Source organism: Rhamphochromis sp. 'chilingali', assembly GCF_963969265.1.
Source record: "Rhamphochromis sp. 'chilingali' genome assembly, chromosome: 21".
In the NCBI taxonomy this organism is placed as follows: domain Eukaryota; kingdom Metazoa; phylum Chordata; class Actinopteri; order Cichliformes; family Cichlidae; genus Rhamphochromis; species Rhamphochromis sp. 'chilingali'.
The window spans coordinates 9754846-9780793 of NC_137949.1; the positions used below are offsets into that span (position 1 = coordinate 9754846).

General features: G+C 46.0%; 1 protein-coding gene across 1 annotated transcript in view; it reads left to right on the forward strand.

Annotated features, from left to right (window-relative positions):
* The first annotated feature begins 955 nt into the window (after nucleotides 1–955).
* ccdc88c (coiled-coil domain containing 88C) overlaps nucleotides 956–25948 on the forward strand; it is a 62811-nt gene continuing 37818 nt past the window's right edge. The window contains exons 1-7 of the mRNA XM_080871120.1: nucleotides 956–1728; nucleotides 4105–4217; nucleotides 6221–6329; nucleotides 17267–17336; nucleotides 24052–24110; nucleotides 25331–25427; nucleotides 25570–25691. Of these exons, the coding sequence (XP_080727246.1) occupies nucleotides 1669–1728; nucleotides 4105–4217; nucleotides 6221–6329; nucleotides 17267–17336; nucleotides 24052–24110; nucleotides 25331–25427; nucleotides 25570–25691 (630 nt within the window). The 5' untranslated portion in view covers nucleotides 956–1668. The remainder of the gene's footprint in view (nucleotides 1729–4104; nucleotides 4218–6220; nucleotides 6330–17266; nucleotides 17337–24051; nucleotides 24111–25330; nucleotides 25428–25569; nucleotides 25692–25948) is intronic.

A 25948-nucleotide genomic window follows, 5' to 3' on the forward strand; every position in this document is an offset into this window, starting at 1 on the left:
TGTAGTCCAGTACTGATCCTGTGAAAGTTTCTAGGTCCTGGTGTTCAAATATGTCCCAGTCTGTCTCTGTGAAGCAGTCCTGTAGTTTGGAGAGAGCTTTTTCAGGCCAGGTCGTAACCGTCTTTGTGGTGGGCACTGCGCATGAGGGGGGTGTAGGCTGGGGAGAGCAGGAAGGAGAGGTGGTCGGACTGACCGAGGTGGGGGAGGGGTATGGCTCCTCATATGGAAAAGAAATAGTAAAAACATATATGATTTACTCATGAAAGTGGCCACTTTCTCATTACTTTCATATATTGTTTTAGTAAGTATCCAAAACATACAAGTTTCATTATATAATTTTTCAAGGGATCTTATATGTGTTTTCACTCTTGTATGCTTTTCATACAAGTTTCATACAAGACAGATACAAACTTTATAAGATATCTTTTCCATATGGCTCTATATGCATGCTTGATGTTGGAGTAAACATGGTCTAGAGCGTTTTCTCCTCTGGTGGGACATTTGACACCAAACCTCCCTGTTGGTGTTTTTGGGGTGATACACTGTTTGTCAGTGTACGGCACCGTGAAGCTTCGTGTAAGCGAAGGAAGCTCGAGACGTTAAATCTGCTGCCGTCTGCCGGGATGATGAAGAAACGAGACGATGACCAAACACAGCCGTGAAACTCTCAGCTGCTTTCAGAGACACAAAATAAAGCTGCTGGGATGGCCCAGCCAATCAGCTCACCTGAATCCACCTGACACAAAGAATGAAGTTCAGAGTTCATAGACGGGCCCACACAAATAAACACAAAATGATTTGTAAATGTAAATTATAATTGTAATAAATAGGTAAATTAACAGGGCTCATGTCACGTGTTGTGATTTGATTACGATGTCTGTATTTGATTTTTAAGGCATTTTAATTTGTCCATTATTGGCAGTTTGTGTCCTCCATACATTTCCCTCCTCGGGGCGGTCTCCATCTTGTTCTGTCTGAACTCTTTGTCTAACGTCACCAACAGACCGAATCAAAGAGTAAATACGATGGTCTGTTATTGGCAGATTTCCTGAAAAGAGGCGGGAGCAGAGTTTGTAGTGAGCGCTGATTGGCCGGCGGGTCCGTCGGTCTGTGCTCGTGCGTGTGGCGTCTGTGGGTCAGGTTGATGGAGCGCTGTGGAGGAGAAACACGGTGAAGGTGCTGCGAGCAGCGGAAACTTTTCTGTGTGCCTCCGCTTCGCGTTTTTCCTTCGTCCCGCCTTTTTCGGCTCTTTTTCACTCACTTTACTTTCTTTCTTCAAACTTCACGGCGGTTTCTCCACTTTACGGTCCCAGTGGTGTCTCCCTGGCAACACGATCAACTGTCCTGCGAAGTTAGGGTCTGTGTTTTTACCTTCAGCGGAAAAAAACTGCTCGTTCACGCGCTGAGCTAACAGAACCGAGCCGGGACCGACGGGAGCGCGCGCAGAGGCTCTCCCAGTACTTTTTTGGTTCCGTTTCCGTTCGTGTGGCTCGGACCGGCTCTTCGTCGCGAGACAATAGTGAGGAAAAGAAAGAGAGAGGGAGCTCGCGCTGGTGGCGGGGAGGGTCGATGCCTCGCGGCGCTTTGTTCTGCCCGCTGTGGAGACCTCCCGCGTGCCCGCCGCGGATACCTGCCGATCGATCGGAGTATTGATGACCGAGCAGAGCCATGGACGTCACCCTCTCCGAGCTGCTAGGCGCGTTCATGGAGTCCCCCCTGGTGGTGTGGGTGAGTGCACGCGCGCACACACACAGCTGTGAGTTTTGGTGCCCACGCGCTGCACACGTCAGGTGTATCACACATACACACACACACATTGATTTTGGGGAGTGAGCGGTTGGCGGAGCTTCTGGTTCGTGATTGTGGGACTTTCCAGGTGTTACACAGAAAAGTTCACGCACTGTTTTCCAGAGCACATTTTAATCGGAAAGAGTTTGAAGGACTTCCGGTCAGTCTGAGCTTCAGGGGTGGTTTGAGTTCCTGAAGGAGCTGCAGAGACCAGGAGAAGCTTCCGGATGTTTCACCTGAGCTCACCTCATCACACCTTTAACAGAAACACACAGAGCACAAGCCAAGCACTCAGCATCTCTGAGAATCCGCACAGACGGAGCAGATGTGCGCGTGGACCAGGACCAGGATTGAAACCAGGAACAGAGCCAGGATCGTGATCAGGGTTGAGACCAGGAACAGGACCCAGAGCTGGACCTGGACCAGGGGTTCTTGCAGGGTTCAGGTGGATCGATGTACAGCTGCAGTTCGTGGATGTGAAGAAGCCCGCTGGCTGGCCTGGTGTCGGCCCATCAGCCAGTTTTCCCTGCATGAGCAGCGGATTCAGACTCTGCAGGAACCCTTGGATGTGTCGGTGAAAGTGTCCCTGTGTCACTTCCTGATCAGAGTTTCTGTCCAGCACAGACGGGCACAATGGTTGGCTGAGCCGGCGGGTCAACAGGAAATGAGGTCACAGGGAAGCAGGAACAGTCCGGTGGACCCAGACTGACTGTCGGAAATCCTTCGCGGCTTCATGAAGCTCCAGATGTTTCAGCGGTGATGGTTTGGGCTGTTCTCAGGTCAGTGATGGAGAAATGGAAACATCTGGATGACAGCAGAAACTGCAGATGTGCTTCAGCCCTCGCAGATGCCCCAGTGATCCCTGCACGTGCACTGATGCCTCTGTGGGAGGGTCTTCTTACAGCCAATCACGTGTAAAAACTCGATTGGTCGATCATTTCCTGTGTTGGATGTTTCAGGAGCTGCGGGGTGTCGTTAACACTAAAGCGTTTGCTCCTGCTATCCCAGAACATTCTTAAAGCAGAGGCAAATTTAAGTTGGACTACTTAATGTAGTCCCAAAAAACCCCCGGTTCATGGTGATTTTATCGCCGTGGTGATGATGTTCCTCTGAAGGCTCCAGATGTTTGGACTGGAATCATCTCTGAAGCTTTTTGGAGGCAGGTCAGAGGCTGGGACGGCCAGCGGAGCTGTCAGCCGCTACTATCTGTGGCGCTTCCTGTTGAGCTGTCGGCTCAGCCAACCATTGTCCCGTGGGCGGAAACTCTGATCAGGAGGTGACACGGTGGGACTGTGGTTTGGCTTCCAGCAGAGCCTCAGTGAGTGCGTGCAGGGCGTTCCTCGCCATTACTCGAGTGAGTAATGCTTAAAAAAACATGGAATCCACTCATTCACGCCGGCTTGTCTCTGTGAGTCTGCACGCTGTCATTTAGACCCTGAGCCGCCTCTGCAGCTGAGGTCTGTGACATTAGAGCCACTGTTTAATGTGTCACAGCACCGTGACCTTTGACCCTGCTCAGCCTGGCTGCAGGCATAAGAATGTCTCAAACTGGAGAAGAAGAGAACAAACTGCTGTTTAGTACCAACGTGATCATAAGAGACTCCAGGAGAACAAAGCGCACGTCACCTGCTCGGGACGCCCGAATCACCAGGCATCTCCTCGGGCCCAGGCGGAGAGCTCGGCTCTGTAGATATGACCTAAACCCCGCCAGCCTCCACTTCCTGCTCACTGAGTCACATGGTCACATCCAATAACGAGTCTAATTATGACATTTGTGTTTTTCATTCTCCGTGTCCGAGCTGTTCTCCTCATTAAAAGTGAAACGATTTCCTCACAGTCAGAGGCTTTTATGACCATGGAGCTGGTTTCAGAGGCCCCTCCCCCCACACACATACCCCACATCTCCACCACAGAAAGGTGGAGATTCACAGAGGAGCAGAGATGCCAAACTGCCATCCTTCAGCCCGGTGTTTAGATTACAGCTGAGGATGATGATGATGATGTAAAGATGACAGGCAGCCTGAGAGCAGCGGCAGCACTCGGGAAGCTGCCTGCCCAGATGTGCCCAGGTGGTTCAAACATGGAAAATGGGAAATATTTTATTTTTTATTCCTTGTTACTTGACTTGTTTTGGTGCTGGTGGAACGGCTCCTTTAAATGAGCCAGAAAAGCATAAAAGGGAGCAAAGTTTGAGCTCTTAAACTCAGACAGGTGTTGAGTTTATTTCAAACTCACCTCTGTGTTTCTCATAGTTTGGTTTTTAAATGTGAGATCTTTTAAAGCTGCAGACAGTTGATGTTCTGATTCTGTCCTCAGGTGCGGACGCTGGGCCCGCTGGGGTCAGGTGACGGCGCCAGCTCAGACGAGCGACTCAGCATGTTCATGGAGCTGGTGGACGGCGTCTTCCTGCACAAGATCATGACACACATGTAGGTGGCAGCGAGCGCGTTCATTTGCATGAGTCAGTCAAAACTGCCAAGTGTTTCTGGTGGTTTTTGCCTGTGTGTGTGTGTGTGTGTGTGTGTGTGTGTGTGTGTGTGTGTGTGTGTGTGTGTGTGTGTTTGGATGCGTGTGTCTGTGCGTGTGTGTGAGTACATAAGGGGGTAAGAGAGGTAATCCTGTGTTTCCTGTGTGTGTCTGTGCGAGTGTATTTGTGCAACCACATCCTGAGTTTCAGGTTCAGACTTCACAGCCAGATGTGCTGCTCGCCGCTGAAGCGCTTCACAGAGTTGTCGTCGTCTGCAGCCTCAGAGCACAGATCAGGTTAACTAGACTGAGGTCCAGGAATTAGACCGAGCCGTGTGTGATGGGCAGAGGCTTGTAGGCTGTGGACATTCAGGAGGAAGAGTAGAAGCATCGATCAGAGAGCAGGTGCAGTGCCTCAGCACGCCTCAGTGACTCGTACTGTCACTGCAGCCGTCACCAGCCGAGGCGCTCATGCAGGCTGATCCACTCGTTAGAAAACCCTGACAGGCTGAAGTTGTGGTTAAAGTTCGCTTATTGACAGCAGCTGCAGGAGCTGATTGCAGCCGTGACTGGAAGGAGAGACAGCACGGCTGCACACACTCTTTCAGACGAGCCCAGCTCACTTCTGACACTTCTGTTTGTGGGGCTGGTTACTGGGTTTACTGGTTTGTGTTTCTGGGATTTATTGAAATTAAAAAGAAAACAGCAGCAGACTCATCCTTCATGTGCTGATAATCCTCTGTGTGGGACGCCCCCCTGACCCGATCACACCACATGTTCATGTTAGTTATTGTTGTCAGTTATTGTCCTCAGGAATAACGATAATCGCACTATTGTTCTCCACGGCGAGGGTCGGCTGGGCCGAGGGGGGGCGGTCGGGGCTTCATGGGAAACTGGGTTACAGAGGAGCAGTGAGGAGTATGAAAGGAGACGTTAGAGAGTCGGAGGAGCCGTCGGCTGTTAAATCACTGAGTTCTCCACAGAAACCTGCAGCTAGTTTAACGAGTTCTGCGGAGCCGGCTGAGAGTCGAAGTGGAGATGGTTTAATGTCGTGGAAAAAATGAGCTCACGGTTCAGAGCGAGCTGCTGAGAGACGCCGGAGTCAGTGAGGTCGGAGCTTCAGTTATGAAAGAAGCTCGTTCCCCTCTTCGTTTATACCCCGAACGTGTCAGCGTGGATCGGCGCTGCTCGCTTCCAGCTCCTCGTTTTTATTCTCTGACTCTGTCAGAGCAGCTTTGCATGACTCACCGCTCAGAATAATCCTCCTTTATCTGATAGTGGCCCTCACAGCCTCTCACCACATCCTCTGTCAGAATCAAGCTCTTTTAGCCCCTCCCTCTTTAACAACATGTTCTTCTGATTAGCTGCCAGCAGGTGGGTGGGGCAGTTAGGCCCTCCTTGTGACATCATCCAGATCTAAGAGTGTAAAAGCTGTGATAAACAGCATGTTTGGAGCATTCTGCAGAGAGCCACCTCCTCATGTGACAGTTGGTCGGAGAAGTGTTTGTCCCCCCTCTGCTGCACTCTGATTGGACGGCTGAGTGAGATGTGACCTTAAACTTCTTTTAAGGTGTCTGCCACCTGACAGAGAGAGAGACAGTGGGTGGGACAGAGACCCCTGCAGAACGCTCCGTCTGAGTGACTGAAACACGACATTTAAATCTGCGTTTAATCAGTTACACCTGATTCTCTGTGAGGGTTTAATGAATAATCACATGTGAAGTCCTCGCTGCGCTGTGAGACCGGCCATCTTCACGCGTCACACTGACACGATGACAGCGACAGGAGGTCAGACGGATGGACAGCGGGACACGCCCCCTATTCACATGCTAATCAGGCTCCGTGCAGGGAAATGCCTGCGCCATGGTTACCCGAAACTTGTGTGTGTGTGTGAGATGATCTTTGTCCCAAACAGCCACAAACGTCAGCCTCAGCGCTCCTCTGGTGTGTTTATTTGTCTCCATAGCGACCCGAGCCCCACCAATCAGAGGCTGAACAAGAACGTGAACAATGATGTGTCGCTGCGCCTTCACAACCTGACAGTCCTCACCAGACACATCAGGACGTACTACCAGGTACACACACACACACACACACACACACACACACACACAGAGTCCCAGCAGGAAGTGATGCAGGAAGTGCGTTTAGAGTGTTGACCTTTCAGCACTGCTTCATCGGTGTGCATGCTGTGGGAGACTGACAGGTGAGGTTTACCTGTGTCAGAGCAGCAGTGGCTGAACGAGTACACGGTGTGTGTGTGTGTGTGTGTGTGTGTGTGTGTGTGTGTGTGTGTGTGTGTGTGTGTGTGTGTGTGTGTGTGTGTGTGTGAAGTACAGCCCTGCGTGCATGTTTGTGTGTTTTCTATAAATCAGAGATAAGCAGCTCAGATGGAGCTGATTTGGCTGAACAGCTTCACATCCTGCATGCATTCTTGCACACACACACACTCACACGCACACACACTTCCTGTGTGTCGTCTGGATTATGTGACTGTATTTTTTCCGAGAGCTGTTAACATTGTTGAAACTGAAGTTTATTTTTGATAGGGATGGGTATCGTTTAGGTTTTATCCGATACCGGTGCCAAATCGGTACTTTTGAAACGGTGCCGGTGCTCAAACCGGTGCTTAAAGAATGGAGAACACAAAATTGGTCCAAAAACCTCTCACGTTCAGCTGGTTTTTTTGTAAAAAGATAACAATATTAGCCTTTTCTGCAGCTGTGGGGCATATATGGTATCACTCTTGGCTGGAAGCAGTGCTTAAACAATGGAAAAAACACAAACTTTGTCCTAAACCTCTCATGTTTAACTGTTTTCCACTTTTTCTTTGGTCATTTTAGCCTTTTTGGCCAGGGTGAAGGGAGCATCTGCCATCAAACAAGAAGACAGCTGCATGTAGCTATGATGATGTTTGCTAGTTCACCTTACATGCATTAATGTAATAACGTGGTTAGCCTACTCAACTTAAATTGCACCCGAACAACATTAAGCTACTCGCGCAGAGAAGAACGGCTGCTGCTGCCATCATCATCCGTCATCATTTCTGCTACACTGGCAGGGCTAGGGGCCAGGACTCTCCTCTTCGTGTTTTTGGGGGATGTTGCTAACTCCGGGTCCGATAAGAGGCAACCCACCCGCAGTAGATGCGCTCGGTGTGAGGTCTCGCAGCAAGCTATCAAATACGGCGCATTTCTCGGCTTTTTAAAAAACCGCTATGCGTCGCCAGGTGTTTCATCGGATTTGAGGAGTTACCTCCTTTGCACAGTATCAGCTTAAAGCACTTGTTGCAGGCTGCTGAGTTTGCATATTTTGCTGTGAAGTACAGCCAGACTTTTGACCGCTTCGCCTTGGACATTTTTAATCTGTAGCTCTGCTCTAAAAGAACGTACGTACCTGGACCCGCCTACTATCCTCGGAAACGTAAAATGATTGGCTAGAAGTGTATCACAGCTCAGGAAAAAAAAAGCACCGAAATAAAGCACCGAAATGTGCGCTGCTTTTCGGTCTGGTTACTACAGTTTATGTCAGAACCGGTGCCATGATGGCACCGGACACCGGTACCCATCCCTAATTTTTGAGTTTCTGCTTTTATTACAGAGGATTGTTGTCTGTGTGTGTCTGTGTGTGCATGAGGCCTTCAGTTGCTCGCCTATGAAAACAATGCAGAATAAGCGACTGCAGCAGGTCTGTAATGATTTGATTCCTGGCCTTCGTGGCTCGTTCATCCCGTGGCTCATCACAGGAAGTGGAAGCACCTGTGTGACTGCAGACCTGCTAAAATAACTTCTGCCAGGAAGCAGCAGACACGTTTGCATCCTACAGGCTCCAAACCTCTTTTGGCTCCTGTGGAGGGACCACGGTGTTCCCAAACCAGCAGAGAGATCTCTCCAGCTGACCCAGGGTCTGCCCCGGGGCATCCTAAAGAAAGGAGCAGGAAGTGCTGTCAGGTCCTGAAAGCTCTGAGCCAGAAAGCCTCTGCTAGGTAACAGTCAGGTTTCAGGTCCTCCAGTGTTAAATATAATACAGCTGGAACTGATTGTTGGGAGTTTGTCATGAGCACACATGCATCATCTGCATACGCTGATGTCTCCGGCTGTGACCTGCAGGTCTGCGGGTGACGGCGCCCCTGTTTGTCCTTTTTCAGACTGAAGCTGCTGATGGAAACGTTACTGTTGGTCTATCTTTAGCAGCTGGCTGAACACAAAGAGGCGGTTTGTGAAACAGCTGCGATCGTGGCTCAAGAGTTGGGTGTTCGTCTTGTAATCAGAAGGTTGCTGGTTCGAGCCCCGGCTTGGACAGTCTCAGTCGTTGTGTCCTTGGGCAAGACACTTCACCCGTTGCCTACTGGTGGTGGTCAGAGGGCCCGGTGGCGCCAGTGTCCGGCAGCCTCACCTCTGTCAGGGCAGCTGTGGCTACAATGTAGCTGCCATAACCAGTGTGTGGATGTGAGTGAATGGGTGGATGACTGGATATGTGAAGCGCTTTGGGGTCCTTGGGGACTAGTAAAGCGCTATATATGGCCATTTACCATTTACAGCTGCGACTGAGCGATCAGAGCTCCTCGTTTTCATACAGCCAAGCTTACTGAGGATCAGCTTCCATCGTTCTGTGTGACACACACGGAGGTATGGGAGGCTCCACATACAGTGAAGTGTCCCATCGATGATGCCCTCCTGCAGCGGCTGCAGGTGCTGTTTGAAGGGTCTGGGTCCGGTCTGGGTCTCTGGCCGGTCTTAGATGCTAATGGGTGTTTAGGATGAGCTGATGTTTGCAGTGATCGTGCTGTGCGACCTCTATCTGTCCACAGGAAGTGTTTCAGATGGAGGTCAATGGACTTTAATGAGTTTTAATAAAGTTTTGGTGTTTGAATAGGGAATGACCACGAAGAGGCCACACCCCCGACAGACACTTTACTTTTATTCTGAGATGGATTTCATTTTTAACTTTGTGCTAATTGGACCGTTTATGAAGTTGTGTCTGGATCTGTGCGCTCTTTGTGACCTCAGCAGTTCTACTTCCTGTAAGGAGAAAGCAGCGATGGAGGTGTGGCCACGGTCATCTGCTGGTCTTTGGGTCCAGGCTAATAAACGAGGCCTGAGACACTTCAAAGCTGTCATACGATTTCTGTTCCCTTTAAACAGCTGAAGGAAGAAAAACAGAACATTTACTGAGTAAATGAAACGAAACCCACAAAAACACGACAAAATAATGATGAATGAATCCAATCCTATAAAAACAGTTTGGTGTGTGTGCTCGTGCGTGTGTGTCTGTGTGTGCGTGTGTGCGTGCGTGTGTGCATGTCTGTGTCTGTGTGTGTCTGTGTGTGTGTCTTTGGGCAGGACAGAGTTAATCTGCTGTCTTTTCAAACATCTTTTAAAAATCTGAGCACAAACACTCCTCGGATGATAATATGAAGTCAACAAGCTTTAGAGAGCAGGATCAGCTGCAGCACACGGACACACAAACACACACGCGCACACACCTCCAGCTGTTCGTGCGGAGCTGGGCGTCGGCTTTGTCCTAATTAGATGAAGTCCCAGCAGATGCAGACTGGCCTGCTGAGTCGTGTGTGTGTGTGTGTGTGTGTGTGTGGCTCAGTAAGCTGATATCTGGAGCTCTGTTGTGTCTTTGCTGGTTCTCTGCCTGACTGTGTCCACAGTTATTGATCTGTTTATCAATAAAAAATGAATCAGTGAAATTACAAAGACGACTCTTTGTGTCTGAAACTGGTTCAAAGGTTAAAGGTCCTCTCATCCTGAGAGGTCATTTATGTACAGGTGACCTCCTCGCAGTCAGCTGATCTATATAATGTGCTCTAACTTCATTTCACGAGGCCTTGTGTGTTCAGCAGATCTCTGAGTTTCTGAGGGCTGAAACATGCAGACTAAAGGCTGGCTCGTCTGTCCCAGAGCCTGGGTCGCCTGGGTCACCTGTAGCAGTTTGATGTCTGTGACGTAGAGTAGAAAGCAGCTGCTGCCTGATCTTTGATCTGTTTCTGATCATTCGCTACAGGAAACCTCACAAAGTGCATTCTGGGTAAAGTTTAAAGCCTCGTATCAGCCTGTGGGAGAGGTGTGTGCTCAGAGCGAGTGGGAGCACATGAAAGGTCTCCTTTTACCTGCATCCACAGACCAGGATCATCTTCATCTCCTTCTGGCTCAAAATAATTTCCAGCATCAGAATCAACACTGTGAATGCAGCTAGTGTCTGTGAAAAGGAGGAACCGATCACAGGGATCAATCACCTGATCAGGAGCTGAATCAGCTCTGCTCTGTTTTTATGAGAAACATGTACACAAACTGTTTATTATGTACAGGAGAGCGCGTTTCTGTAACTCACCTGCATTGTTAGGGGCGTGGCCTCTGACAGGTAGCTGCTAACTGAACCTCTGGACTGTGTTTGTGCTGCTGTGGAGTTTCCTGTGTGCGATGTGATCACATCGGCTTTATTAATGTTTTACGTGGTCTGAGGTCAGAGTCCATCCTAAGTTTGGCCCTCAGCCTAGTTTCAAAGGTCACGACCTGTAAACAGCCGGTGGCAGAGCGTGACGCCTCTGAAGTGTGAGGCTGCGGTGGCAGAAGTTTTAATTCTTCTGCAGTAACGCAAGCAGCCCTCCTCCCCCTCCTCCCCTCTCACTTTACCCTCCTCGGTTACCGTGGGAACTCCAGAACAAAGGCCTCAGCCTACAGTCTGGCATGTTTGGAACTCCATATCCTCTGCCCTACTTTATACACACACACACACACACACACACACACAGCTTTTCCTGACAGTAACAATAAAACACTGACAAAGTGTCTGAGCATGCTGTGTGTGTGTGTGTGTGTGTGTGTGTGTGTGTGTGTGTGTGTGTGTGTGTGTGTGTGTGTGTGTGTGTGTGTGTGTAAGGTCAGGCTGCAGGGTAACCAGAGGGCAGTTTCTGATTGTTGTCTACTTTTGAGTGCGCGCTGTATGTGTTTTGGTAATTTGTGTGTTTGTGTTTTCTCAGACTGTCATCTGGTGAGAGACACTGCTCACGTTAACGTGTGAAAACAAACAAAAGTCGCTTTTTTCTTTGTTTACCTCCAGCGAGTATGGAGGACCAAAACTGCCAACTTAAAAATCATGAGTTTAAAATTAAACAAAAATGCTAAAAGTTAAAAACTCAGTAAGTGAACAAAGATTCCAGTAAATATAAAAAAATGTAAATATTTTATTTTAAAATGATATTTATGTTTAATTTAATCATTTATGCAGTATTTTTAATTTAATTTTGAAAAACTTGTTTTTGAATAAATCTATCAAATATAAGAAATATTATTACTAATATTTTAAGGTTCTTTATGAAACTTGTTATTTTTTTACTCGTTTTTTATTATGTATAAACTTTTTTCAACAGTTTTTTCTATTGCTTTTATCTATCTTGTGTTTGTGCGTTTGTCTCAGGTGAGGTTTACCTGTGTCAGAGCAGCAGTGGCTGAACGAGGACACGGAGTGTGTGTGTGTGTGTGTGTGTGTGTCTTCTCACTGTGTTTTCTTTTTACATTTGCTCGTTATTTTTCTGTTTCACTATGCAAATGATGGGCGTCACTCGAAGCGTGTCATGAGCTCAAAGAATAAACTTATAAATAAAAGAAAACTACATTTAAATGGAAAAAGAAAAAATGTTAAATTTAATGAAATAAATAATTTGTGTGTGTGTGTGTGTGTGTGTGTGTGTGTGTGTGTGTGTGTGTGTGTGTGTGTATATATTGTTGAAATCTCCCAATTCTTTGAATCTTTGGGCTGAAGGAGGGACAATACTCGGTGTATAAATGCTCAATCAACAATCATTTATTTCCATACAATTCAACAGTTATGAGCATAAGGACCATCATGATGGGGAGAGCTGCCTGCAGAGGGTCACAGCAAGTCTCAAAATAGTGACGGGTTACACAGCTTTTTATACTCTCTAGTGGCCCCCACCTGGTCGTAAAAGACCAAACATCACATTCTTTCTCTGTTACAGCGCCTAATTTATGACCTCGGCTCTCTGTCTTTCTGCTCTTCACCAAAGGAATGTGGTCTGTTTCTTCTATTATCTGGACAAGGTCCTCTGCACACAACATTCTCTTCATGATTCAGCAGTAAAACATGTCAAGAAACAATGTAATACATTCAACAGTGTTGAGTAATACAGGTCAAACCAATAGATCGAATGATTTTCACACTCTTTTAAGTCAGAAGTATAATGCAAACTAAAACTACATACTAATCACACACTCTATATTAAAGGGTATAATATGATCTACAGCAGTTAACATAATTCAACTATTTTGATTACATGTATAAGGTAACATATAATAACAGAATAATATCACTATATATATATATATATATATATATATATATATATATATATATATATAAGGGGTGCAACGATATTCGTATCGATATTGAACCGTTCGATACAGTGCTTTCGGTTCGGTACGCATATGTATCGAACAATACAACATTTGTAATTTATTTTATCAACTTTCCTTCTGACGATGCTGTCTGTGTTGAGCGCTCAGTGAATCTGTGTTCGACTACTCCGCCTAGGCTGCACTGTCGAGCGCAGATCCACTGAGCGCTCAACACAGACAGCATAGTCAGAAGGAAGAGCGCAGGGCAAGCTAGCGAGACAGAAGTTAAGCTCTGCTTGCAACAAGCAAATTGAACCTCATTCAGATCTGGCGTTTGGAATTATTTTGGTTTTCATGTGACGTATGACCCTGAAGGTAAGCGAGTCATGGACTAAAGTAAAACAGTATGTTGGATGTGCCATGCAATGCTCAATTACATTGGTGTGAACTAGTGTGTTAGCGCAGTTAGCTCGTTAACGTGTTGGCCGTCTAGCCCCATGCACGGAGCGATCGGCGGTAGCTCGTTAACGGAGATTTGCCTGTTGTGGCGTTAAGGTCATTTCAACGAGATTAACCTGAAAGCACTAGTGGGAACACAACGAATATGACTGCACATTTACGCCGACATCATCCTAGTGCAAAGACAAGTGGAAGCAGACAAAAAAAAGCAAGCATGCTACTAACTTTAGCCGAGTCATTTAGACAGCTGTTAGCACATGATTCTCCTTATGCTGCTGAGAATATAGCCCAGAAGAAGCGGATAGTATAGCTTTTATTTTGGAAAGAGACATTTCTCTGTAATAAACTCTCTTTTCCAAAGATGAGTGATTCCTCAATCAGATACAGGGCTTGCAATATCGCTAGCCCGACGTCCCGGAGCTAGCGATTTTTTCAGTCGGGCTACCAAAATCTATCTCTTCCCTGCCCGTCGGGCTATTGTAGGAAAAATATATGTCAATGCTTTTGCATTCTTTCAGAAATGTAGCTGGGTAATTATGTCATTGGCATCGGTGAGCCACTGTCAATATGTGACATATTGAAATCGCGTTTGAATTTGCGCTTGTTTTTTTGCTTTCACTTTGCAATCGTGCGAACTGTGTATAGAGAGCGACAGCACTGATCTGTGAGTGATGATAATTTGTGCACCAATTCCTCTGACATCGTCTTATCAATCGTTAGCTTACTATGCAAACATGACAAGTGAAATCTCCTGCAGCAAGCTTAAACATGTGAGAGGTTGATCGTGCAGAGAATCGCTGAGCTTATGTGAGTGCGTGTGTAAAAGCATTTCAGTTCTGCTGAGCCAAATAAGACAGGTCAGGGTGAAGAAGTGACAGCCAAAGAAAAGCTTACCACAAAACGGAGAAGTTATGACAAATCAGACTATAAGGCAAAAAGAAAGTGCAGCTTTATGGTTTCATGGACAAAAGAATTTCTGTGGCTGCAATATGACGAGCTAAATAACCAGGGCTGCACATAAGTGGTCTGCAGGTGCGCATTCGCTGTCAAAATAAAAAACACGCACAAGGGTTAGGGTTAAATTTAAAAACTGTACTTTTGAGTTAAAATATATATTTATAATTTTAATAAATGACAAATTAAAAATGCATGAACATTTTTTTGTATCGAAAAAATATCGAACCGTGACACCAAAGTATCGAACCGAACCGAACCGTGAATTTTGTGTATCGTTGCACCCCTAATACATATATATATATATATATATATATATATATATATATAAAAAAATAATGGATGATGTATTAAATGGCTGCATTTTAGGTTTTTTGGGCTGATTATTTATTTTTAACTGTATGTTTTGGTCCTCCGTACAGTAACCCTGCCATAAAGTGTTTCAGTGACGTAAGCTGAAGCATTTAATTTGTTCCTGGTGAGAAACAAACGAATTAATCAGACTAATTTTTACCTCTTTTTCTCCTGTCAGATTAATCAGATTAATTTTAGTATTTTATAGTGACGCTGCGTTTAAATGACAGCCTGAGGAAACGGACTTCTGAGCTTCACAGGAGTGTGCAGACAGTTTCGGGTCGTCGTTAGAAATGAGCTGTGATGCTGTGTTACTGTTGTAAACCGACTGTCGCTCTCAGAGTTTTGTTTGAGGAGGTCTCCTTTGTCCTCGAGGTTAAACTTCACGCTCCGCTGAGCTTCGCCCGGTCTTTGCGGTCGCGCTGCAGCGTCTGATGGTGGTTTTCTTTCTTCAGTTTCTGTAGTAAACTTGTTCTGCAGCTCCAGCAGCACTGACACTTTGTGGAGCTTTTATTTTCCGCTGCATCAAGCACTTTTTCCGTCCTGCTGAGGTCTGTGGCCTGACGTCAGCCCGCAGACTCTGCTGGCACGTTTCATTGAAGTCTGGTCTGCACTTCGCATTTTAAATTGGTGAGAATTTGTTGGAACGCAGACGCCGGCGGCCCGGGAGAAGTCGGCTCTCTCATTGGCAGCCACAGTTTCATTGATCTGGGATTAGAAACGTGAGCCCAGTGTGTCAGCGGGCCGAGGATTGAGGCCTGTTAAATGGGTCAGTGCTGCCGGCAGCATCGATCTCATCTCAGAGATCCTGCTGGGGACGAGATCGTGATTCGAGTTAAAACTCTCACGGCTGAAACGCTTCAATCAGACTGCAGCCAAGCTGTGTTTGTGTTTTTATTCATTTGTGTATTTAACGGCGACGATGCTTTGAGCTGGATGTAGGATCAGCCAGCACGACTAACTTGCAGATTTGTTCCTGGTGTAACTTGTAAGCTTGAGCTTCATGAAAACAGACAAAAGGAAAACTTGTGTGTGTGTGTGTGTGTGTGTGTGTGTGTGTGTGTGTGTGTGTGTGTCGGTGAGTCGGTGAGTCTGTCACATTCAGGATAAAGACAGAAGCTCACGCTGCTGACAGACAGATGGTGGCCAGGACACATGTTTTATTCATGCTGTAGAGTGTGTGTGTGAGAGAGAGCAGGCAGCCTGGTTGGCTCTCATGTTACCTGTACAGACCAGTGTAACATTACCTGCAGGCACCTCAACGCTATAGCACAGCTGACTGTGTGTGTGTGTGTTCATGGTAAAATGCAGTCCTGCAGACACCTACTGTACCTCTGGTCATTATCAGCTCAGCTTACCTGTGGTGTGCGTCAAACTCAGATAAACCTCCCCCTGACCCCTGGTGACCCCAAAGTCCTAGCTGTTGATTTAAACAGTGATCTTAAATTTGGAGGTCACTGAGACACTTCCTGTCTGTACTGTGCCGTCTCGCCACAGACGTTGACCAGGCCGGTCACTGATAACAAACATAACTTGACCCCGAGCGACGCTACATGTGATGATGTCGTTAATCAGTGATGCACATTCCTGACCAAAAGTACAAGAACGAACTTTTCTCTGGAAGCTCAGAGACACCTCAGACTGTCTCTGCCACAGATGTGGAGTCATGTGACCTGCTGTTTATTTGTTTTAAAGAGGTTTCTTCCTGGAAATGTTGTCTCTCTCCATGCTGTACTGTCGAGCGCCTGGCAGCCATGTTTTCTTCTTCTTCTGTTGTAGCTGCCTGCTGTCCCGTCACACCGCGCATCGACAGACTCCACCTGCAGACCATCTCGATTGTCTCCTTTACTGAAACCAAAGTTGGAGCTGATTGCAGGGGCACGGGAACCTTTCTGAATTTCCCGTGCACTTCATCTCCTCCATGTGCTTCTGCAACAGCTGCAGGTTCTGGTTCTGGTCTAGGATCTGTGGACCAGAACCAGGACCAACGTATCAGCTGCAGGCCGACGTGTGAACATGGAAATGCTCAGTTCCTTCTTTCAGAGCTGCAGGCGTGAAAACGGCTCAGAGCATCGAGATAAACGATTCAAACTTTGTAAACTTGGCTTTAATTTTCCACTTTTCCTGAAACGTTGGTGGATTTTAGGCTCAGCTCTGACACGTTCCCGCACACGCTGAGCTGGGGTCACATGGCAGGGTGGGGTCTGCTTTGTGCCATCAGTGCCAGGCTGTGGATAAATACGAGTGTGTGTGTGCGTGTGTGTGTGTGTGTGTGTGTGTGTGTGAGACACCGGGCAGGTTTGGATGGATTGCTGCTGACAGCCACTTCCCTCCTCCTGTAAACACTCCGATCAGGACGTTTCCCTCTCAGCCCCCCTCTGACCTGATGAAGGCCCACCTCCTCTGCTCTGTGTGTGGGACAGTGTTCTGGAATGGAAAGCATTCCCTCCTCGTGGGCTTTTTATTTCCTGACACACACTTTGTCAGCAGCAGGGTGTTTCCTGTTGGCTGACTACACACACACACACACACACACACACACACACACACACACACACACACACACACACACACACACACACACAGGTGTGTGTTTCTTCTGATTTCATGAAGCACAAACCGAGTGACTGAAGCTTGTACCTGTGAATGAAGCTGGTCCTCTTAGGCACACTGGATCACACATTAGCCTCTGCAGGACTCACTGGCATGTTAATATTTATAAAACGCAGAAATATTAACACCTTTATTTTGGCGGTGGGAACATGTGAAAGGTCTGAACGTGGATCATTGAACGCCTCATTGCTAAGCACGCTTTGTTTCCTGATGTGATGTCATCATCGTCACTGTAATGACACTTTTCCTTCTTCGCTCGGTCACAGGACACGCTGCAGCAGCTGATCGTCATGCCGCTGCCCAACATCCTCTGCATCGCCAAGGACCCGATATCAGGTAACGCTTACGTCGACACACCTCCACAGGTGAATGTACCTCCACACTAGAGCTGGGCGATAGAACGATAACGATATGTATCGCGATATAACTTTTTCTCGATAGAAAAATTAAACTATCGCGATAGACCTCGCCGCTCTTGTCCTCTTTAAAAAAAAAAACCAGCCAATCCAAATTACGTAGTGCAGAGCTGAACCAATCACAGCTGCAGCGTCACGTCACGTGACTTGTTACGTACAGCACAAGTGCCAAGCCGCACATGTGTATTTGTTTGGGAAGCAGCCAGCCACCGTGCCGCCCGGGTAATGGAGGACACGAGTGTGGCGGCTAGAAAAATCAACCGAGCGTGACCGAAGGTTACCGAAGAGAAAACAGATGATGGTTCCAATGCCGGAGAGATTGTCGAACGGAAGAGCCATAGAAGTTCCGTAGTGTGAAGGTATTTCGGCTATTTCAAGTCTGACAAAAAACAGAGTAGCTTGCACTGTAAATTGTGCCGAAAGCAAGTCTGGAAATACAATAAACTGGTGCATGCGCTACGTCCACACGTACCCGGGTATTTTTGAAAACGCAGATTTTTCTATGCGTTTGCACCTTTCTTCCACACGTAAACGGCGTTTTTGGTCACTGAAAACGAAGATTTTTGAAAACTCAGTTTTTGCATTTACGTGTGGACTAGAAAAACGGAGAAAACACAGCGTCAAAGGTGTGCGCATTTTTTGACATCACACTGTGCGCCACGTTGTTTCGGTGAAATGAATTTCTACAATACTGTTACTGTTAATTCTACTCTCTGCAGTGTTTAAATGCTTACATATACACACAGTTACTGTCCCTCCACACATACGACTCGGTTCTGCTTCTATGCCCCAGCTTTGTTTACTTTTTCCCACCGAGGCTTCTAGACTTCTGATTGGCCAACATTTCTGCACGGTTAGGAATCTAGCGCCACCTGCTGCTTTGGCATGTTCATAGCAGCGTTTTCCTTCATTTCTGTCTTTATGTGTGGACGGGATTATTTTTTAAAATGAAAACGGAAAATCTCCGTTTTCAAAAATACCCGTGTACGTGTGGACGTAGCCTCAGTCTCTGACTGGAAGCGCTAATTCGTCATTCGGCTTTTGTCAGACTAAAGTAACTGTTAAAACTGTTTGAAAAGCTAAGCTATACAACAAGGAGAGATTGAGAATTTCCTTTTAGTTCTCAGTTTATTTGATATTGACAAAAGTTAGTCAGTTTTGTCTGTTCTTCTGTAAAACAAACCAAGATTTATTTTTATAATTAATAATTTCTAAGTGGAATTGACAATTTAGTCTGTTTTGTTTGTTCTATTTTGAAACTTAAACGCTTTAGCGGCTGCCTTTTGTGTAGTTTGCAATATTTGCCTTTATTTATCTGAAAAAGTCTCATGTTCCTTAAGTACATCTACCCTGTTGAACTTATTATGGGAAATAAATATTTAAATCAAAACAAGCTGCTGATTATTTCACATTTTACTTGTGAGCAACGGCACATTTAAATCTTACAAATATAGTTATTTGGCTTATATCGTGATAGATATCGTTATCGCCTGAAATGAAAAAAACATATCGTGATATGAAAAAATCTTATATCGCCCAGCTCTACTCCACACGCTGATCAAAGCGCCCGACCAGCGCAGTGAAGATAAACTGCAGTCAGTCCAGTTAGGATCAGAAAACACGCGAGTCCATCTCATCTGCGCAGGTGCAGCAGGCGGTAGGGCTGCTTGATTATGGCAAAAATGATAATCACGATTATTTTCACTGAAATTGAGATCACGATTATTTGACGATATTTATTTAACTAGAGCAGGGCGATATGGCCAAAAATATTTATCACGATATATATTTGAAAATTTGCGATAACGATATAACTGACGATATAATTGATGCGAGACAAAATACAACTCCACAACATTACTAGCGCAAAAAGACAACCTTCCATTTATTTTCACTTAAACAAGAAGCTGGTTTTTATGTACATTAAAGCTTTATAAAAATGTAACAGTGCAAATGCAAATTCCTTGCTGAAAGTTTAACCAAAAGGCATTTCCAGTAGAAATGGGCTGACATATCCTGAGCATAACCACGTATAATATGGTTATATGGTTAAAAAGAGGTGCTTTGCAACATTAAACTGCAGTGTGCAGTACGCATTTTTCGGACCATAAGGTGCACGGGATTATAAGGCACATTAAGCGAAACAAAGCAGTCAGATAAATCAAACTTGATTAAACTCATTCTTCTTGCTTCCTCCACTTCTGTACCATTGATTCATTAATGTTGAATTCTCTGGCAGCTGCTCTATTCCCATGTTGCAGTATATTAATGACTAACCTCGTATTGTGGATGGATTATCTCAGTTGTTCTCCTGACTGAGGTTTGGTACGTTTACAGCATCCTGCCATGCGATTGCATTTGTCTCTAACCATGAAGAACCTTAACGTTAACTTTTATAAGTGGAAAAGTGTTAGTGTTCGTCCTCCAGCTTCACTGTTTATGTTATGCTAACATAGCTGTGTCGCTAGCGATCACATAGCACATCATTATATACTAGCTAGCCCAACTTCAGTAACCCTACAAACGTCACTGCTGTTTAGTTTCCTGTCTTCATTTATGTTGGAAGTGATAGCAGAGCTGTACGTTTGATTTTTTTCAGAAATCTCTCAGTCAGAACATGCAATATCATGCTTAGGTAACTAGCGAAACTAGCGAGCTAACTTCCGCTAGCTTCCTGCTAACTTCTAACTCCGTTAAATGTAATAACTTTTGTTTTCATGGATGCCTGGAAGTTAAACTTTATAGTTACACCTGGTAAAGCAGCAATGCTGATCGTTTTATTAAAGATGAAAGAATTTAGACAGTTTTTAACGCTCAGTGATGCTGCAGTGTTGTTTGACCTGAAGCATACGGAGTTTAGGACCCAGATTACTCCCAGATTTAAGAGCATCTTAGTCCGACAAATACGACAATAACGACGGCCGCTTGCATGTTCTGCAAAAAAATGTGCTTTGTCGTGTATCTGACGGACAAACACCAAACCAGTTCCACATCACTGAAGTTGCACCATTTTTACAAACCAATTCTGGTTCATCTGTTTCACTCAACAATCGGCCATGTGCGTATGAAAACAAAGGCACTGCGCATGCGCGTTTTACTCCCAGTCTATCGCGATATTTCATTTTCCTATCGTTGCCTAACATTATACCGGTATTACCGTGAACGGTATAATATGGCCCAGCCCTATATTTAACCCTTTAAGACCTACTATAGAACCAAGTCCACCAGAGCTTATATTATTTTTTTTACATGCTGTAGTGCCATTTGTGGGAGCATTTCAAGTTGCTATACATCAATACAACTGTTATAGCCCATATTTTACTAATATGTATGTATTAAGTCCATAGTAATTACATAAATTGCAAAAAAGTGCAATAAACTACAAAAAAAATTGAAAATCGCTTTTGTTTTGTTTACATATATTTCTACTTGGAGAAATTTAAGAGGCTTATCCCTCAAAACTTTAAATACAATAAAGTTGCAAAAAATAGTTTACAACAACAGGAAATTTATTTTTAGTGTCTTCATAGTTTTATTTTGGAGATACAGCAATTTTTATATACTGATTAGATTAGATTAGATTAGATTAGATTAGATAGAACTTTATTAATCCCTCGGGTGGGTTCCTCTGGGAAATTCGATTTCCAAAAAAGCACAGCACCGACAGAAGTTACAGAGTTACAGAATATTATATATATATATATATATATATATATATATATATATATATATATATATATATATATATATATATATATATATATATATATATATATATATATATATATATATAATACACACACACACACACACACACACACATATATATATATATATATATATATATATATATATATATATATATATATATATAAATACAGAGACAATATAAATAAAATATACGAAGGGGATAAATAGAATAAATAGGAATAAAAATAAAAATACAAGTGAATTGCACATTTCAAGTATTGAGTCTATTGCACTGTTGACTATTTACAAAAGTATTGCACTAAAGGTATTGCACAGTGAAGTGAAGAGGCACTACAGCTTAGTTGTTCCCCCCTCCTTTGTCCTCCTGTTTCCCCTCCCTCTCCCCTCCAGGGAGGAGTTAAACAGTTTGATGGCGTGTGGGACAAAGGAGTTTTTAAGTCTGTTAGTTCTTGTCTTGGGGAGAAGCAACCTGTCACTGAACAGACTCTTCTGGTTGTTAATGGCCGTGTGCAGAGGATGCCCAGCATTGTTCATAATGTCCATCAGTTTCTTTAATGTCCTTTTCTCTGCCACTGTCACCAGAGTGTCCAGCTTCATGCCGACCACAGAGCTAGCCCTCCTGATCAGTTTCTCCAGCCTGGATGAGTCCTTCTTTGCTGTGCTGCTCCCCCAGCACACCACAGCATAGAAAAGTACTCCAGCAACCACCGACTGGTAAAACATCCTCAGGAGCTTCCTGCAGATGTTAAAAGACCTCAGCCTCCTGAGAAAGTACAGTCGGCTTTGGGATTTTTTTATACAGGTGCTCTGTGTTGCATGACCAGTCCAGTTTATTGTCCACCCACAGCCCGAGGTACTTGTACTTGTTGACCACCTCCACCTCCTCTTCCTCTATCTGAACCGGCAGTGGACCTGCTCTAGACCTCCCGAAGTCCACAACCAGTTCCTTAGTCTTTGAGGTGTTGAGTTGCAGGTGGTTTGTGTGACTCCATGCGACAAAGTCCCTCACCAGACTTCTGTACTCCTCTTCCTGATCATCCCAGATACACCCCATGATGGCTGTGTCGTCTGCAAACTTCTGAATGTGGCATAATTCAGAGTTGTAGCAGAAGTCAGAGGTGTACAGGGTGAAGAGAAGAGGGGACAGCACAGTTCCCTGTGGTGCTCCTGTGCTGCTGACCACTGTGTCCGACGTGATGTCCTTCAGCCTGACGTACTGTGGTCTGTCGGTGAGGTAGTCGGAGATCCAAGCCACCAGGCAGGGGTCCACCTCCATCCTGTTCAGTTTTTCCTGAAGCATACAGGGCCGGATGGTATTAAAGGCACTGGAAAAGTCAAGAAACAGGATCCTGACCGTGCCTTTTCCCCCATCCAGGTGTGAGTGGGCTCTGTGTAGGAGGTACAGGATGGCATCCTCCACTCCGACACCCGCCTTGTATGCAAACTGTAGTGGGTCCTGGGCATGTTGTACCTGTGGTCGGAGGAGGTTGAGGAAGAGCCGCTCTAGAGTCTTCATAAGATGTGACATCAGTGCCACCGGTCGGAAGTCATTCAGCTCATTGGGCCGGTTCTTTTTGGGGACCGGGACGATGCAGGATGTCTTCCATAGGGCGGGCACTCTCTCCAGTCGCAGACTGAGGTTGAAGACTCGTTGTAGCGGCTCCCCAAGTTCAGCAGCACATGCACACTGCAGCACACGACTACTGCAGGAAAAACAAAAAACAATCCTATGATGCAAATTTGCAAAGAAAACAGCATGTGCATCATTTCACTGTGGGAAGTGTTACGAACAGCTGATAGGAACGGCAAAGCATGTTTCTGGAATATTATGTTTTTGTTCCTGCAAGCGCTTTTTATGCAATTTTTGCAAAGCTATATGTGGAACGAAACCGTGACCGAGGACAAGCTGATGGCATCAGATGTAAGTACAACTCCTCCGGTTTCATATGCAAAACAAATTATTGCGCTAGCTTACACGGTTCAGGTTCTACAGGGATTTAAAAATAGTTACGCAAAACGGAGCATGCTGCTCTGACCGGCTTTAAAGGGTTAACAATGACTTTAAAAAAATAATATAAAATAGTGTGCAACACCACTGAAGTTTTTTTCTTTTAAACTCTCTTTTCAACCAACGGCAGTCACTCTCCAAATAACTTCTGCTTAGCTTTCCGAGCTTCCCTCGGGTCCTCTTAATCAGCAGTCTCCAACCTTTTTTGCGCCACGGACAGTTTATGCCCGACAATATTTTCACGGACCGGCCTTTAAGGTGTCGCGGATAAATTAGGGAGGGGCTAATAATCGGCTCAGTCATTTTTAATGATCGTTGAAAGCCCAGATCGTAATCGTGATTAAAATTCGATTAATTGAGCAGCCCTAGCAGGCGGTGCTCATCCCTTCAAACTTTGTCCCAGCTGTTAGAACGAGACCGCCCGCTGCTCCGGGGCGGCTCGTCCATACGCGCCACCCGTACGGTGTCCTCGCAGTGAGGAGAGCTGAGACGCTCGAACGCACTGAGCGTCTGTGCACAGAGATCAGCTGATCACACACCTGAGGCCAGGCTGTGCTGACAGGTGACAGGTGCAGACGGTTTCATTAGACACACTCATCAAGTCCAGGGGTCCCAAATTCTGGAGGTTTCCTGGGAAAACGTGTGTGTGTGTGTGTGTGTGTGTGACAGAGTTGTGTAGCTTTCATGCTTTAAGCCTCGTCTTTACAGACTTTATCAGCCCTTCGCTCTGCTGAAGATGCAGGATTTAAACCAGTGTGTGTGATTGAAAAGTGGTTTGTATTTATTTCTCAGATGTTCTCAGAGGTCGGACGGCGTGACTGCCGCATCTCGCTGCTGCTGTGGCGTGACATCATGGCGCCGTGTATCGAGCCGTGGCGTGACTGTAACCACGAGTTTCTCTGTTTTGTTCCCTCAGCAAAGAGCATGGAGGAACTGAAGAGGCTTTTGTTGCTGATTCTGGGCTGTGCTGTGCAGGTAACACACACACACACACACACACACACACACACACACACTGCCTCTCCCAGGAATCGTGTTTGTGTGTGTGTCGTTTTGCATGTCTGAGCACAGCCGTCTCTTCGTGTTCCTGCTGACGAGGGCTGGACTGGATGTGGGCGGGGCTTCTCGCTCTTTTAAACACCAGTCAATTGTTTTTCTGTTAACCCCGTGGATCCTGATCACAGTCAGGTTATTTAGCGTGTTGCTGGAAGCCGCTCCTCCCTGGAAGTGATTTATCCAGATGTATCGAGCTGAGTTTACCTGTGCTGACAGGTGGGCTCGGTCTGTTCAGCTCTCCCATCCCTCTGAATGCAGCGACCTCGTCTTCTTCTCACCTCTCTTTGTTTGTTTCTCCCAGCTTCCTAATTTCCCTCCCCCTTTGTCTCCCTCCCTCTCCCCCTTTGTCTCCCTCCCTCTCCCCCTTTGTCTCCCTCCCTCTCCCCCTTTGTCTCCCTCCCTCCCTGCACTTGCTCGACTGGTTCCCGGGAAGAGGAAGGCCATGAGGGGAACAGGGAGGGAGGATAAACCACAGGGAAATGATGATGTTGTTGTTCCATTAAATAGCTGTGACCCCGCCCTCAGACACACACCTGACAACTAACGGTAGAAGCACATCAGTGAGGATGACGCTGCCCTCAGCCCTCTACCTGCTAACGTTCACCTGCACACCTGCCTCCTCCCACCTGAACCTTTATGCTTTGATTTCTCTGAGCTTTGCTGCTGTACGTCTGACATCATCAGCCCGGACGTGTCGAGCACGCTGGATTTTAAAAACTGCAGTTAGTCTGCGATGTGTGGGCCAGACAGACGTGAGTTTAGAGCAGAATCCAAAGATTCATTTTTGTGCTTTGAATGTAAGAAAGCAGACGTGTGCTCATGCAGTTACATCATCAGTGTTTATTGGGTCGTGGATATAAACTGCACAGCCCCTCACCTCCGAGTCCACCTGTTACTGACGTATTTACCATCTCGACTTTTATGTGACGTCGTTTTTTTATTTACTCTTTGTGCTGTTAATGTGTAACACACACTTTCATTTTTAACTTAAGTTTTCTGACGTCTGTCATCTTGTTTTTAAAGATGCTGAATAACTAAATAACTAATAACCCACCAAACAAACAAGAGAAGCAACAGCTGCTATTTGATTTTAATCCTTCATTTTCTGTGTGTGTCTGTCTGTGTGTGTGTCTCCTCAGTGTGAGCGTAAGGAGGAGATGATCGAGAAGATCAAGCTGCTGGACATCCAGACTCAGGCTGCCATCGTGTCTCACATCCAGGAGGTGACTGAAACCTGCTGAGAGCAGCTTCACTGCTGATCACTGATCACATGGTGCTGCTGCAGCGTCTCCACCCGGGAAAGTTTGTCCCAGGTGGAGCCGCTGCAGCAGCAGCACCCTCACGTTAGTGTGTACCTGCTGCCTGTTTTCATCTGGAGGTGCTGACCCACGTCAGCCTCACAGCGTTCAGGTTAACCTGCAGACTGTCCTCTGGCGCCTCCAGGAGGACGCCACCTGCATTGAGCAGAGACGTGGCCTTCTGCTGGCGTCTGTGTCGACTGTGACGCTAAAACGTCTTTGAACTTGAGTCTTTAGAAATCATTTTGTATCAATAGCAGAGGCTGAAGGGGAGGGACCCCTCAGAAACCAGCACGGGACGATCACCGTCGCTGTTTATTAGCCAACTAAACCGCTCAACCACCTGAGGAGAGGCCACACCCCTCCTCTGGTTTAGGCTTATCAGCACCAGGCTTGAACCAGAGAGCAGGTGTAACACTCACTGTGACATCATCATGAGCAGGAAACTGTTTAGAAACT